Source organism: Mastomys coucha, unplaced genomic scaffold, assembly GCF_008632895.1.
Source record: "Mastomys coucha isolate ucsf_1 unplaced genomic scaffold, UCSF_Mcou_1 pScaffold15, whole genome shotgun sequence".
NCBI classification, from domain to species: domain Eukaryota; kingdom Metazoa; phylum Chordata; class Mammalia; order Rodentia; family Muridae; genus Mastomys; species Mastomys coucha.
The window spans coordinates 36,556,937-36,571,605 of record NW_022196897.1 but is presented as its reverse complement, the minus strand read 5'-3'; the positions used below and the strand labels follow the sequence as shown (position 1 = coordinate 36,571,605).

The following is a 14,669-nucleotide window of genomic DNA, read 5'->3' as shown; positions in this document are numbered from 1 at the left end:
TAAACACTTATTATAATAACGTTTCAACTGGCAAAAATATGGGACAATTTATTTCTTTTACTTTCACCTATGTATGCCAAGTTCTGTGTGAAAGGTTCTCTCTATAATCTATGTATAATACTAAAGAAGGAATTAATATGCACACTTGGATCTAGAGTCAGAGAGATTAAGCAACATACCCAGAGGTATACAACTATGAAGCCATAAAAAAAAAAATAAGATTTGTATCTAGGTCAAGAATCACCATCTTAACTCTGAACACTTTCCCTTCTCAGACTTTTCCTCTTCTTAGTCTACAGCAATATTTAAATCTTTGCCATTGTTGTTGCTTGAATGTAAAATATTTCATGTATTTGAATGCTTGGTCCCAAGTTGGCACTGCTGTCTGGGAAGGCTGTTAAGCCTTTAGGAAGGGGAGCTGTGCTGTAGTAAGCAGGCTACTGAGGGATAGGTCTTGAGGTTTTATAACCTGGCTCCACTTCCTGCTGATTCTTGTTTCCTTAGTGCAGATACAGTGTTACCAGCCAGCTTCTGGTTCTTGCCCCCAAGCCTTACTAGCCTGTGTCCCTATCAGGATGGATTGTGTCCCTCTGGAACTGTAAGCTAAAACAAACCTTTTCCCTTTTCTTTTGCCAGGTATTCTTTGTCAGGGTATTTTTTCTCACATAAGAAAGTAACTACAAAATCTGAGATGGCTCAGCTGCTGCTTTTATAGAGGAACTGGTTTGAATTTCTTGTTGCTTGCAGCTCTGTGTAACTCCAGTTCTAGTAGGATCTGATTCCTATTTCTGACCTCCAAGGCACCAGGAACCAGGTACACACATGATGTATATACAAAGCAGGCAATGCACATGTGCACCCCCAAAACAACAACAAACAAACCAAAACCAAACCGACCCCCCAAGACCCCTAAAAATAAAAGACTCCACCTTTATCGTGGTTTTCCCAGAAAAATTTACAGGAAGAATAGAAAGTGAACATCTGTGGTCTCCTTTCTCTATTTCCTTATTTTATTCCATAACCCATGAGCACTTTGTATGCCACCAAAACAATGAAACCCACAATAACCTCCAATCGCCCAACGCAATAGAGAAGATTCATTCTTTTTATTCTATCTCTGTTGATTATTTCAGTCTTTGTTTCCTTTCTCTTTTTGAGACAGTTTCTCACTCTGTGGCCTGAGCTGGTTTAAAATGCTGCCTCAACTTCTCAGAGTGTGGATTCTATTCCTAAACCACCTTGGCCATCTTTAGTCTTCTCTGGCCTCCCCCCTCCCTCTGGTTCTTCTCCTCTTCCCTAGCCATTTGTTCCATCTTTTTCATTTTGTTAAATGCCTTGCTTTCCCAGCACTTAATCCTTAGAGCACTAATCTCCAAGTTGATTAGAGTACCTCTGTGTGAGTGAAACATTTTTCCATATCAAATACCATTCTTCCAGTTTCAGACTTGTCTGTCAGCCACTCCACAGATGCAACATAAATCTGTCAGACAGTGTTTCTACCCTGTCCTCACCGTACAAGCCCAGGTCTGTGATTCCTTTCCTTCCTATTCGGATCATTAGCGTGACTTCTTTATTTTGTCTCCTAAATATTTCCTGATCACATTTCTTCTCTTCTGTTCTCATTATTGCTTGGGCTCTTATCTGTCCTCATCTCCTGGCATGAGCTCCTAGATCATCTTCTACTACTGAGTCTGTTTCCCCAAGATTCCTCCCCTTCCACATTCATATCAAGGTGAAAAATCTGACCACCTGCCTGTTCTGAATTCTTCAAATAAAGAGACAATATGCTGGCTCCTGCTTAGACTTCTGGTTCTATCCCTTGGAGTGTTCTGTCTGATGCCTCCCCAAATTCAATACTGACCTCATCTAAATACTGTCCTACCCCACCCCATATTGGTATTGTGTAAGGTTTGGTTTTGATGTCATCTCTAGAAACCATTCATTGTTTCTTTGAGTCAGGGTCTTTCTACCTGGCTCATGGCTCTGGAGCTCACCATGCAGAGCAGCCTGGGCTTAAACTCATAGAAATTGACCCCTCTGACCCCTGAGTGCTGGGACTGAAGATGCCCGCCAGGATGCCCAGCTCTAGAACCATCTCTGCTGAGGTCGCTGTCACTTCTTTATGTTTCCCATATATATTCACATATATAGCTTTCCTTGTTATTTTCACATATTAATTATGTGTTTTGGGATCTGTCTATAAGGACAATAACACTGTAGGTGGCACACTTTTTTCTAAATTAGGAATAGATAAAATTGGGAATAAATAAGTGAATAAATAAGCAATTTGGTTCAACATCATTTACCAGTTACATAACTTTCAACTAATTAGTAAAGATATTTGGGTCTAAGTGTCTTCCTCTGCAAACGGGCTCTGTAATTATGGATTATTTTGTGATTGGGAGAATAACACAAAAGAAAAAAATGGCTGTGTAAAATGCCAACCACTGTTCTGGTGTATACGAGGCCGGCCGGTGTAGTTAGCAGCATAGTAAACAAGGCTGCATCATATTACTTCTGCTTTGTGTTTTCTTCTTTTGCTCCAGTCTGTATGCTAACCCTAAACTCTATGATTTCTTATGACAGAGAACATTGCTTAACATAGTCCCATATAAACTCACCACAAACAGCAGACTGGCTCTAAAGAAACACTTTTAAAATTGTGTTATACATCATGTTTCAGAAATGGCCTACCTGAAAATTTGGTGCAGAGGGAGAGATCCAGGTCATCTCAAAGCTGCGTTTGTATCACTTCTGTGTTACCAAATGCATCTTACAAATAACCCATGCACCTAGTGTGCTTCCCTGGCAGAAGCATTTGGAGTCTTTTACAGCAAAAGCAGGGGCACCACTGAGGATTCAACACTGACTCACTATAAATGTGTGACGTCAGTATTTTACACTATCCCCTTCTGTTTGCGCTTGTGTTAATTTTACTGGTCCTGTCCTACTCCTAACCTTTGCAGGGGAAGTGCCACTTCAGTGCAGAGGGCCCTAGAACTTTTAGGATCTACTACCAACCATGTAATTGAAGCTGGTATTTCTAAGAGGACGGTAAGTGGGGCTGGTAAGTGGGAGAACACTCATGAACTTGTAACACTTTTGAGTTCTCTCCCTAGCATCACATAAAGTAAAATAAATAAAAAATACAATAAAATACTAAAACAAAACCAGCAAAGACTAAACCTACGCCTTAAGATATGTGCAAGGGTCACTTTACAAATGAACAAAAATTAAAGTGTAACGGGCTGGCGAGATAGCTCAGTGGTAAGAGCACTGACTGTTCTTTCAAAGGTCCTGAGTTCGGATCCCAGCAACCACATGGTGGCTCACAACCATCCATGATGAGATCTGACGCCCTCTTCTGGTGTGTCTGAAGACAGCTACAGTGTATTATGCTGGAGTGAGCAGGCCGAAGCGAGCGGGACGGAGCAAGCAGAGGTCCTGAGTTCAATTCCCAGCAGCCACATGGTGGCTCATGACAGCTACAGTGTACTCATACACATAAAAAATGTGTAACTCTTTTTAGAAAAAAATATCTAAAAGACTGCACATGGAGGGGTCTGATTGTTCAAGCAGCATGTGTATAGTAGAGGATTGCAAATTCGATCATCAATAGGAGGAGAGGACCTCAGCCCTGTGAAGGTTCTGTGCCCCAGTGTAGGGGAATGCCAGGGCCAGAAAGTGGGAGAGGGCGGGGTGGCAGGCATGGGGAAGTGGGAGGCAACAGGGGTTTATTTTTGTTGTTTTTGTTTGTTTCTTTGTTTTTTGGAGGGGAAACTGGGAATGGAGAAATTTACATGTAAATAAAGAAAATATCTACATAAAAAAAAAAAAAGAAAAAAATATCTAGTTGTGTGTGTTTATGTGCACAGTTCACCAACATCACCATGGTGCACACTTAGAGATCACAGTATAACTTGCAGGAGCCGGTTTTCTTCTTCCACCATGTGGGTCAAGGGTTTCCAGCTCCTGTCACTAGGCTCAGTAGCAAGGACCATCTTTTTTTTTTTTTTAAAGATTTATTTATTTATTTATTGATTTTATGTATATGAGTATACACTATAGCTGTACAGATAGTTGTAAGCCTTCATCTGGATGTTGGGAATTGACTTTTACGACCTCTGCTTGCTCTGGTCGTCCCGCTCCCTCCAGTAGACCCTGCTCACTCAGATCAACCCCCCTCGCTCAATCCTTGCTAGCTTCGGCCCAAAGATTTACACTATAGCTGTCTTCAGACACACCAGAAGAGGGCGTCAGACCTCATTGCAGATGGTTCTGAGCCACCGTGTGGATGTTGGGATTTGAATTCAGGATCTTCAGAAGAGCAGTAGGTGCTCTTATCTGCTGAGCTATCTCATCAGTCCCCAGCAAGGAGCATCTTGCCAGCCCTACTATATAATACTTGGTTGTTTGAAAATGGAATAGGTATACCAGTGATATGGTTTAAAATTACCCTCCTTGTACACATGCAGAACTAACTTGTTTCTCTGCCTTATTATGAAATAATAGTAACAATTCATAAACTACCATAACATAAAATGCTTTATATTATTACCTCAATATCTGTATATTTTATTTATCAAGTAACAATCCAGAAAGAGTTAACTAATAATGGTTCAAAGCTCAATTTCATGTTAGAGTTCTAAGATAACTTACATTCCAGTCCATAGCTGTGGTAAATGATTAGCCAACATCACTAGAATCACCTTAATTGGGGGGTAGGTAATCTGCTAGCATGTGTGTAATTGCATACCCCACCCCAGTATCCTACAAAGAGGTAGAGATGGAGGCAGGACAGAATGGAAGAAGCAGCAACTCCCACATGCCATACAGACAAATTACATGGAAAACATCTTTCTTAACAGTACATTTGGTGTATCTGTTATGATCTTCTGATGATAAATACCAAAGAATATTTACAGCACAAAACAAATCATTGAAACTTTACAGTCTCTGAAGAAGAGAATGGAAAACCAAAGCGCTTACTTTCTGCTCCTTTTCCGGACTCGGCTGTAGGCTTCTAAACCTTCTGTGAGGGTCTTCAACTTCTCGGGCTCCACCTGAGTGAAGGTACGAAGACCAAACCACATTACCCAGACCTGTAATTGTTGACCATGCTTTTTATTCTACTTTCTTGCTGGATGGCAAGTGTGGATCTGGGGAAAGGAGCCCCCTCCCCGACCCCCAACAAATGTAACGTCCTTGCTGAATTACAAGCTGATTCTGGGACTTTATGTTGAAGCATCAGTAGAAATGAAAATTTGGCTTTGACACTGTCAGTGTTTTGAAAATAATGTTTTGGGAACAAAACCTGGAATTTAAATAGCTTTCATTATACACTATCATCTAGCTCACAAATCCTGGCTCACTCTCTCCATGCCTATGCTTCCAGAAGCTGCATCTTCATAACTCACTTAAGAGGGGTGCTCAGGGAAGGGGGTGGGCTTTGGAGGCTGGAGGCTAGAACTGGGATCTTAACTCCTCATTTCTTAATATGAACAAATCATTTAAATATTCTTTTAGAAGTTTTAGATTTATTTTATTTTAGTGAGTGTGCCTGGGGCTTGTGGATATCAGAAGAGGGCATCAGAGTTCCTTAAATTGGAGTTACAGATGGTTGTAAGCCACCATGTGGGTACTGGGAACTGAACTTGGGTCCTCAAAAGAACAAGTGCTCTTAACGGATGAGCTTACTCTCCACTCTCAGACATGTATATTTTCTACCTCATTTTTCCTGTGCAAAATGCCAGTAATACCTTTCTCACAGCTATGTTTTGTGATTATTAGAATGAAAAGCCACATTGTACATAGCCTAGTTAAAGGTAACTATTATGTAGAATGCATTAGATTCCCCAGAGGCCAAAACCCAAACCAAACTAAAGCCCCAAGAAGGGTCCCTGCCACTGTAAAAAGGAGGGGCTAATACTTTGTGGGCATATCTTCTCTTCTGTTCTCCTCACTGCAAATCTGTGAGGTTGGCTTCCTCCATAGAACTTGGCTACCCAGTGGGGCTGGGTATTCACATGCATGGGGGATGTAAAGAGCTTTTGCCATCCCCTCCCCCAACTAAAAACAAAAAGCAAAGAAAATGTACATGTATCAAAATTCTTTGGGGAGTATTTTGCTGTTGCTGTTTTTTTTTTATAATCATGTTATCCCTTATCTGTATGCTTCTCACTACTAAGCCACTTTTATTTAAAAATTCAGAGTTTGGGAAAAGCTTCATGGATAAGAAAATAAATACTTATAAGTAAAGAAATCAGCTTTTGTCTTTAAATTTTAATGACACTCATGAGTGTCATTTATAAATAATTTCTCTGTGGCCTCCTCCTCAGGCTAGTGCATAGTAGGAATAACAAAGCATTTTATTTTCATGTCTGAGTAAGGACACTTTTGTCTGTTCAGTTAAGTAACACAAAGATATTAGTTTGTATAGTTCTATACATTGTCTCAAAGAAACCAAGTTTGTTAGGGCTATCTGATCCAATGTGCATCAGAATAAAAGACATCTTTGTTCCTGCCACATATCATAAAGAGATGTGTCTTACGATCAGAAAAGCACACATGAGCTAAATATATCCACATTTCTAAAACACAGAAGGCTTCTAGTACAGTTTCACATTTCATGGTCAAATTCTATTTTATATTCACATTCATGAAAGGAACATACAAAATACTATATGTATTACATTTATGGAACCATAATGCACTTACGCCTTTCTCATTTTTTAAGACCATGGCTCGTTATACAGTTCATGCCTAACTCCACATTTTTAAATGAAATTCCTGCCAGTAGGAGGGAAATCTTGCTGCACAGAAAGATCTATCCAACCTCACAGTGGACAGAGACCTCAGAAGTGTGATAAAGCACGGAATTCAGGTTAATTTTGAAATGAAAGATGCAAAGATTAGTCTGTCAGCCTTAATTTTAAAATACTGGTTAGGTCAAAATATTTTTTAAGTTCTCAATTTATGATTTTAATTGAGTAAGAAATAAGGGACAGTAAAAATATCTAGTACATTTTATGTAGAAGGAACTATTTTATCATTTACTATGATAATCTTACAGATTAATTTTATTTTGTATATGAGAGTAAAGAGTTTAAACAGTATGGCCAGAATTGAATAGTTCTGACTCCAGAATACTCTACCTCTTTCTATCATGTTAAGTTTAGCATTAATTAAGATCAATTTTATAGCTAAGAAAGCTACATTAAAAAGTCCATATATATATGTCAAAATACACAAATATATATGTATATACATATATATCACAGAAAGCTAGGTTAAATTATTCAAAATAAAAAATTGTTTGCTGATATTTATTAATATATGCAAATTTATTTTCAGTTAAATTTTTGCTTTATGTTTATCTGTGTGCATGCATTTGCTGTCTTATTTACACTTATGTGTGTGCATGCATGTGCCAATGATCAGCTCACAGAGGTCGGAGGACAACTTGCAGCAGTTAGTTCTCTTCTTCAACCATGTGGGTCCCAGGGACTGAATTCATGTTCTTGGGCTTGCGAGCAAGCACCTTTATCCATGGTGCTTTATTCAATTTTTTTAAATGCCTGGGTAATTTTCCAATGGTCTTTAATTTTTTTGAATTTATTTACCTACCATAGTTCTCGATTTAAATCTGCTTCTAAAGCTCTAAGATACAGTCATACTGAGCTACATTATTCATAGATGGTTCAGTGGCCTTGAGAGAGGAGTAATGGCAGTGGTTTCTGAAACTAAACAAAAGGAAGGTACACAGCACTGTGCATTTTTGGAATAAAACCACAGGAAAATATTTATTTACTGTGTGTACAGACACACACACACACACACACACACACACACACACACACACACACACTGTATATTGTTTCTAGGAAAATAGTGGAATATTTGAAAAATTTTAAGAAACTTTAAAAGTACTCCTAAAAATGGCATCAGAGAGGAACAAAATATATTCAAATTCTAATCAAATGAAAATCATACTTAATGATTTACTAAGATTCCTTTATAAATTAGTTATCACATAAATAAAAACAGGAAAATCAAGCATATAAATATAACATTAAAATATTAAACATACAAATACACTTAAAGAAAACTTACACTGAAGGAGTAAGTTATTTGAAGATACTTAATGGTTTATGTATAATTATAATTTTAGATTTTTGTATACTTACAAGTCAGGTCTTCCATAAATTATTTAATTTCTAGATTACTGAAAAACTGATAAAGGACTTTATCATTTTATCTTTGGTCATAATCTCAACGTCTCACTCTAATAAATGTGGCCACTAGCAATGGCCATCATTACTCTTCATTCACATTTAACAGGTATAAGAAGCAATTCCTATCAAATAGCCAACAAAAGTTTTTACAGAAATTGAAAAATAATCTACATGTTTTCATGGAAGAATAAAGAATCCTGGATATCCAAAACACTCTTAAACAAAACAAAACAAAACAAAATGCCCCAAAACTCTGCTGGAGATATTCCCATTCCTGAGAACCACAATAACAAACACAGCACGACACTGGTGTAAAACCAGACACACTAATCAATGTACTCAGTTGGGGTATCCTGAATCAATTCCAAGCACCTATAACGATCTGACATTTGACAGAGATGACAAAAATAATACACTGGAGGGAAGGCAGCATCATTAACGAATGGCTTTGGGAAAACTGGATACCTATGTGTAGAAGAATGAAACTTTATACTTGTCTCACCCTCCACACAAATCAATTACAATGCATCAAAAAATTCAGGGTTGAAACTAAAATTCTAAAGCTTCTAAAAGTGAGAGTAGGGAGTACATTTCAGGATACAGGCTTAGGTAAGGACCTCTGAATAGGACTTTGGTCACCAAGGAATAAACTGCAGTGGTTTGAATGAGTTTGGCTCCTTTGTTTGAATGCTTGATCCTTGGTTGGTCAAAATGTTTGGGAAGGATTAGGAGGTGTGGTCTTCTTGGAGGTGTGCTATTGTAGGTTGGGTTTGAGGTTTCAAAAGACTCCTTCAATTCCAAGTGCTCTCTCTGCCTTGTGGATGTGGATCAAAATGTGGGCTGTAAGCTGTTCTTTTGCTCCACTGTCATAGAACCTAGTCCTATGAAAATGTTAGTCAAATCAAATGCTTGCTTTTATAAGTTACCCTTGTCATGGTATTCTTTTTTCCTCACAGTAATGGTAATGGTGATGGTGATGGTGATGGTGATGGTGATGGTAATAGCAGCTAAGACATGGACCAACAACAAATAACACTTCATGAAATGCAAAGGAAACTGATAATAGACTGAAGAGGCATCTTATAAAATGAAAAATTATTTACCAGCTATATATCTGACAGAAGGTTAGTATCTAGAATAAGCAAAGAACTAAAAAACTAAATACCAGGAAAACAAGTAACTCAATTATTGTGGGCTATGGAACTGAAAAGATTACAATGGAGTACTTCTTAAAAGATGAAATACAAATGATTAGAGAAAAATTTGTAATTGTTTATGATCCTTAACTATCATGGAAATTAAAATTAAAATGATTTTGAGATTTCATCTTACCCTAGTCAGAATGGCTAATATTAAGAAAATAAAAGACAACAAATGTACGTAAAGATTTGGGGAATCAGAAACTTTCATTCATTTTGGTTGGGAGTACAAGCTCGTATAGCCACAATAGAAATAGTGTAGCAGTTCTTCAAAAAACTAGAAACAGGTTTACTATATGTCTCAGCTATACCACTGTTGGAGCATGGTCCAAGAATGGAATTGTATAAGGAGAATCCTGAGTACCTGTGAGACAACTCCAACTTCAACTGTTGTTATTCATGTCCCTCTATGGAAAACCACAATTTTATTCCATGTGGCTTATCTATCCCATGTGACTTGCCCACTGTGTGTGGTCTGCCTTTGTGATTGTCCAATTTACTCATGTGACTCCTCTTAATCCTCAAAGTATAAATTGTCTGATGCTTTGAATAAAGTTGGACATTGCATGAGACTTTATTCTGCCTCATTTATCAGCTTCAGCTTCCTGGGTCTCACCACCTCTAGAGTGATAAACATACCATAACTGGGCATACCCTCAAAGAAGTGTACAATTATAAAGACTCATGTTCCTCCGTGTTTATACATGCTGTATTCACAATAGTTAGGACATGGAAGCAGTGTAGATGACTACCACTTGATGCACAGATAAGAAAAATGTGGCACTTGCACACAATGAAATTTTATTCAGTTGTAAAGAAAAAAGAAATTATGAGATTTGCAGGTAAATGGAAGGAACTAGAAAACATTATATTGAGGTAGCCCAGAACCAGGAAGATGAATGTTGCATACTTTCATTCATATGTGGACCTCAGCCTTGAATCTTTTGATTTGTGTTTAAGTTGGAGCAGAATCTAGGATACTAGAAAGGGACAATTAATGGGAAGGCGAAAGAAAGACTTTAAGGATAAAGGGTAGGAGAACATAGGTTACATGAAGAACTAAAGGGGGAGATTGGAAGGGAGGTTTAGATAGAGAGAGGAATTGAGTATAAGACAAAGTAGGAGGTGGGAGACAGAGAAACAACACTAAGGTATGGCGGAATTCCCCCTAGTTATTTGATCGGCTGATAAAGACAACAGGAAGCCAATCGCTGAGTGAAGATATGGAGGCAGGATCTTCCAGGCAGAACAGGAAGAGAAGGGGAGGAGAGAAGGGTCAGACAAAGTAGAGGAATCCAGGTCTCAGGGTGAATTTACTGCTATTATTTTGCTAAACTGACATGATTATCAAACTCTTCTCTAAATTTGTATGCCTCTGTTAGTCTATGGACAAATGATGGAGTACCATCCATATCAGAGATTTCATAACTGAGATGAGACATCTGTCTTCAAGCGTCCCATTTTATTTCTAACATGTCTTGTGGTTCTGGGCTAATGAAGAATATTATCTGTAGAGTTAGAAGGCCAAGGTTTGAATTTGACTGAATAGCTTGTGACTCATATCTTTACTAATGCCTCTTCTTTGAGCTTCAGTTCTCTCCTCTGTAAAGTGGGGATAAAGATGTACATCATGATCAGTTACTAAGATCTAAAAAGAACATTAATATACTGCTGCTTTACAAACACCAAAGTATTCTTTCCTAAAATGCTGATGTATGTGATGTTAGTAGAACATTATAAAACCCTTTCAGTATTTTAATTGTTATATATTTGTATCAATTTATATTTAAAAGTACTCACATAGTATATTTGAATAAAGAAGTTATTAAAACTTTCAAGGTGGCCTAAAGTTTAGTACATGAATGCACAACTATTATTTGTTGACAGAATAAATTAAAACACAAAAAGAAAAATATTAAATAAGTAACAGTATAGGCAATATGTAGTGCTAGTTAAAGCTTGGGAAACACAGATCTGAAGTAATATACAAGTATGAAGCACACATTAGCTACTATAAAATTATTAAATAGAAACATTGAAGATACCAGTAAATACTTAGTAACATCTTTAAACTGAAAAAAAGTTACTAACTTAAGAGAATACTCTTTCAGTACTTGGGAGATAACTGAAATTAGTGATAAATAATAACTGTTTGGTATTAAAAGTTGACTTATTTGTGATTAGAAGGATAAAAATAATTCCCCAGCACAGAGCAGATGAGAAACTTCTTCATAAATCCTGGCATTTTCGGTGTGCCAACCAGCCCACCACCACCATCCTACCCAGTGACACTCTCAACAGCATTTTGGCAGCCACTTCCATTCTACTGGGATTTAAGTATTTTTAAGTGTTACAGAATTACTAAGAAAAAGTAAATCTTCCAATGTGATATCAAGGACCCTATCATGCCACCATATATGAACAGAATAAAAGTTTGGGGCAAACTTGAATCTCTAGAAAAATGTGTCACAGAAGCATGGGTTAGAGTCACCTCAGAATTTAGATTCCATTTGCTGCTGTCTAGATAGAAGTTACTCTAAAGTTTGGGGACTGCCATCTACATTAATCTTAGTTATCAGTCTGAGGAGGAACAAACCTCTTATTCTATTTTAATCTTGCTTAAGGGAAAAAAGGTCACCACAGTTGAAGTTTATAGCCTTACCGAGCTTTTTGGTCAGTTTAATATTTTTCTTGATAATCACATCTTTGAACTGGTGTAGTTCTTCATTCTTATTATCTTTCAAATTCGGATTAGGGACTGACTTTGTTGGTCTATCTTATTACTTCCAATAGGATTCTGCTTCATTTCAAAGAAAAACCTGGTGCCAGCAGAACATTGGTTACCTTTGCCATAACACTAGCCAAAATGTAGCCCACAGACTGTGGCAATGTAGGAAAAGATTCATTTCCAATAGTGGTTAGAAAGACAGAGAAGGAAAAGTGAATGCATGAGGAACATATTGGACACAGGATCACAGTACTACAGGCTACAGATTAGCTACCATGTGTAATCAAGTAAACAAAGAACATTCTTTAAGTAAAATGCTAAAACATTTCAGGAGGGCACAGCACCCAGAGTGGGTTCCCAGGTGCATCTTCTTAAGTTTATATCCCTGGAACATAGAGAAGCCATCTTTTGGTTATGCACCACACTCTCAAAAATCTGTGTATGCGATGATGCTGAACTGAAAAACAGAAACCATGTTGCCCCCAAATGAATAAGTTTTAATAAGAATGGGGTTGATCTCTTAATCAACCAACCAGAGAGCCAGCCATCTTTATCACTATCACTGCAGATACATGTAGAAAAAGTCAGAGTGTGAATCTCAGAAGCCAACTTCCACACACTGATGCTTTTTGTAGAAGTTTTTCTGGTAATTAGCAAATGTCTCCCTATTTGTCTTACAATAAATGTTTCATGGAAAAGAAACATTTTTTTGAGCTCTTCTGTTGAAAAGTCTTTCTTTAAGGTTTAGAAGATATACAAAAGCCCAAAGAAATATGAAGAACAATGGGATAGCACTGAAAACAGTGAAAATATTTATTCATGAAAAATAAGAATTTTATGCTTTGATTATTAGTGAGTAGCAACCCTTTAAGACTAGTTTACATGATCGAAAGTGGCAGATAACACCTGTCTATCCCAAATAGTATTAACATATAGGCTTTTAAAGCACAAAATCAAAACTATACAGAAAATAAATGACCCAGTTAAAAATGGACTAATATATCTGAACAGAGCCTTTTCAAAACAAATATGGATGGTTAGTAAATATGTTAATAATTATTGAACATCATTAGAAAAAGGAAAGGCAAATTCAATTCATTTTCAGTGTCTGCCTTACTAAAGATTGAATGGCTACCATAAAGAAATGACAAGTATATATATAAAAGTTGCTCATCCCTGCTCATTGTTATTCTGTTCACAAATAACTAGGAAATCAGATCAGCATATATGCCCATCAACTAATGAATGGATATTGAAAATTAGGTACATACGCACAATGGAATTTTATTTAGCCATAAATAAAAATAAACTTAGGAAACCTGAAAGTAAATGGATGGATCTTGAAAAAACTATGCTGAGTGAGCCCAGGAAAACAAATGCCATGTGTTCTTCTTCACTTGTGGATCTAACTTTTCCAGTCTCTAAATTTGCATGTTCAACTTGGAATGACTGCAGAAGCCAGGAAGCTAGAAAGAAGCTCTGGGGAGAGGCATGTATAAGCAAGGGTGAAGGTAGACCTAAGAATACGGAAACAGAAGAGAGAATACTAAGGATAGAAAAGTTAGCAGGAAGGTAATGGGGTGGGGTGGGGTGGGGTATAAAGGAAATGATGGGCAGAGGTAAAGTCAACCAAAATGGAAGATGTTTGAAAAAGTTGTATTCTAACCAATTGGTAACCAAACTAAAGAAAATATACTTTATACAGCAAAAGTTGGGGGCTGGTGAGATGGCTGAGTGGTTAAGGGCATTTGCTGCACTTGCAGAGGACCCAGGTTGAATTTGCAACACCCATGTGGTTGATTAAAACTATTTATAACTCCAGTTTCAGGGAATACAATGCCTTGTTTTGACCTCCATAGGCACCAGATGATACTCCTGTGGTACAGATACACACATGTAGGCAAAACCACTGATTAAACATAAAATAAAATCTTAAAATCATAAAAAAACAAAGAAAGAAAGAAAGAGAAGAGAAGAGAAGAGAAGAGAAAGGAAAGGAAAGGAAAGGAAAAGAAAAGAAAAGAAAAGAAAAGAAAAGAAAAGAAAAGAAAAGAAAAAAAATAATCGGACCTTTTGCTTCCCCAGATCTAATGTGACAAGATATGTCCAGCTCTGCAGCAGAAAATCTGTATGGTCTCCCTTTACTCTCTGACCCCACCCACAATGTATCACAAAGCCCTTCTCCTCTAACCTTCCTGCTCCCAATTTATCTCACAATCCCAAACTCCAACACCAGCAGGCATTCACTGGGATTATACCTGCCTAGCAGGCCAGGTAAGTCAACTGAACATCTTCACCATTTCCTGCTCCCTTCCAAATCCAATCCCCCAGTCTCATCCCAAACTCCATAACTGAACACCAGCTACACCTCTCCCCCATCTCCTGTGTATCCCACAGAGGATCTACTAATTACTCCCTACTCTTAGCTTTATCACAGCCCTCAACCCCAGCAGGCACCCCTGCTAATCCAAGTGCAGCTCCTGGCAGGGAGACAAGCAGACTGCAAGG

The 14,669-nt window shown here is 37.7% G+C and overlaps 1 protein-coding gene across 8 annotated transcripts in view; it reads right to left on the bottom strand.

Moving 5' to 3' along the window:
* The window catches only part of Mbd5 (methyl-CpG binding domain protein 5), a 367,270-nt gene that overhangs the window by 10,036 nt on the left and 342,565 nt on the right, over positions 1 to 14,669 (bottom strand). For all 8 annotated transcript variants that reach the window (XM_031370166.1, XM_031370168.1, XM_031370165.1 and 5 more), the window contains one exon: positions 4,990 to 5,063. In XM_031370166.1, the coding sequence (XP_031226026.1) occupies positions 4,990 to 5,063 (74 nt within the window). The remainder of the gene's footprint in view (positions 1 to 4,989; positions 5,064 to 14,669) is intronic.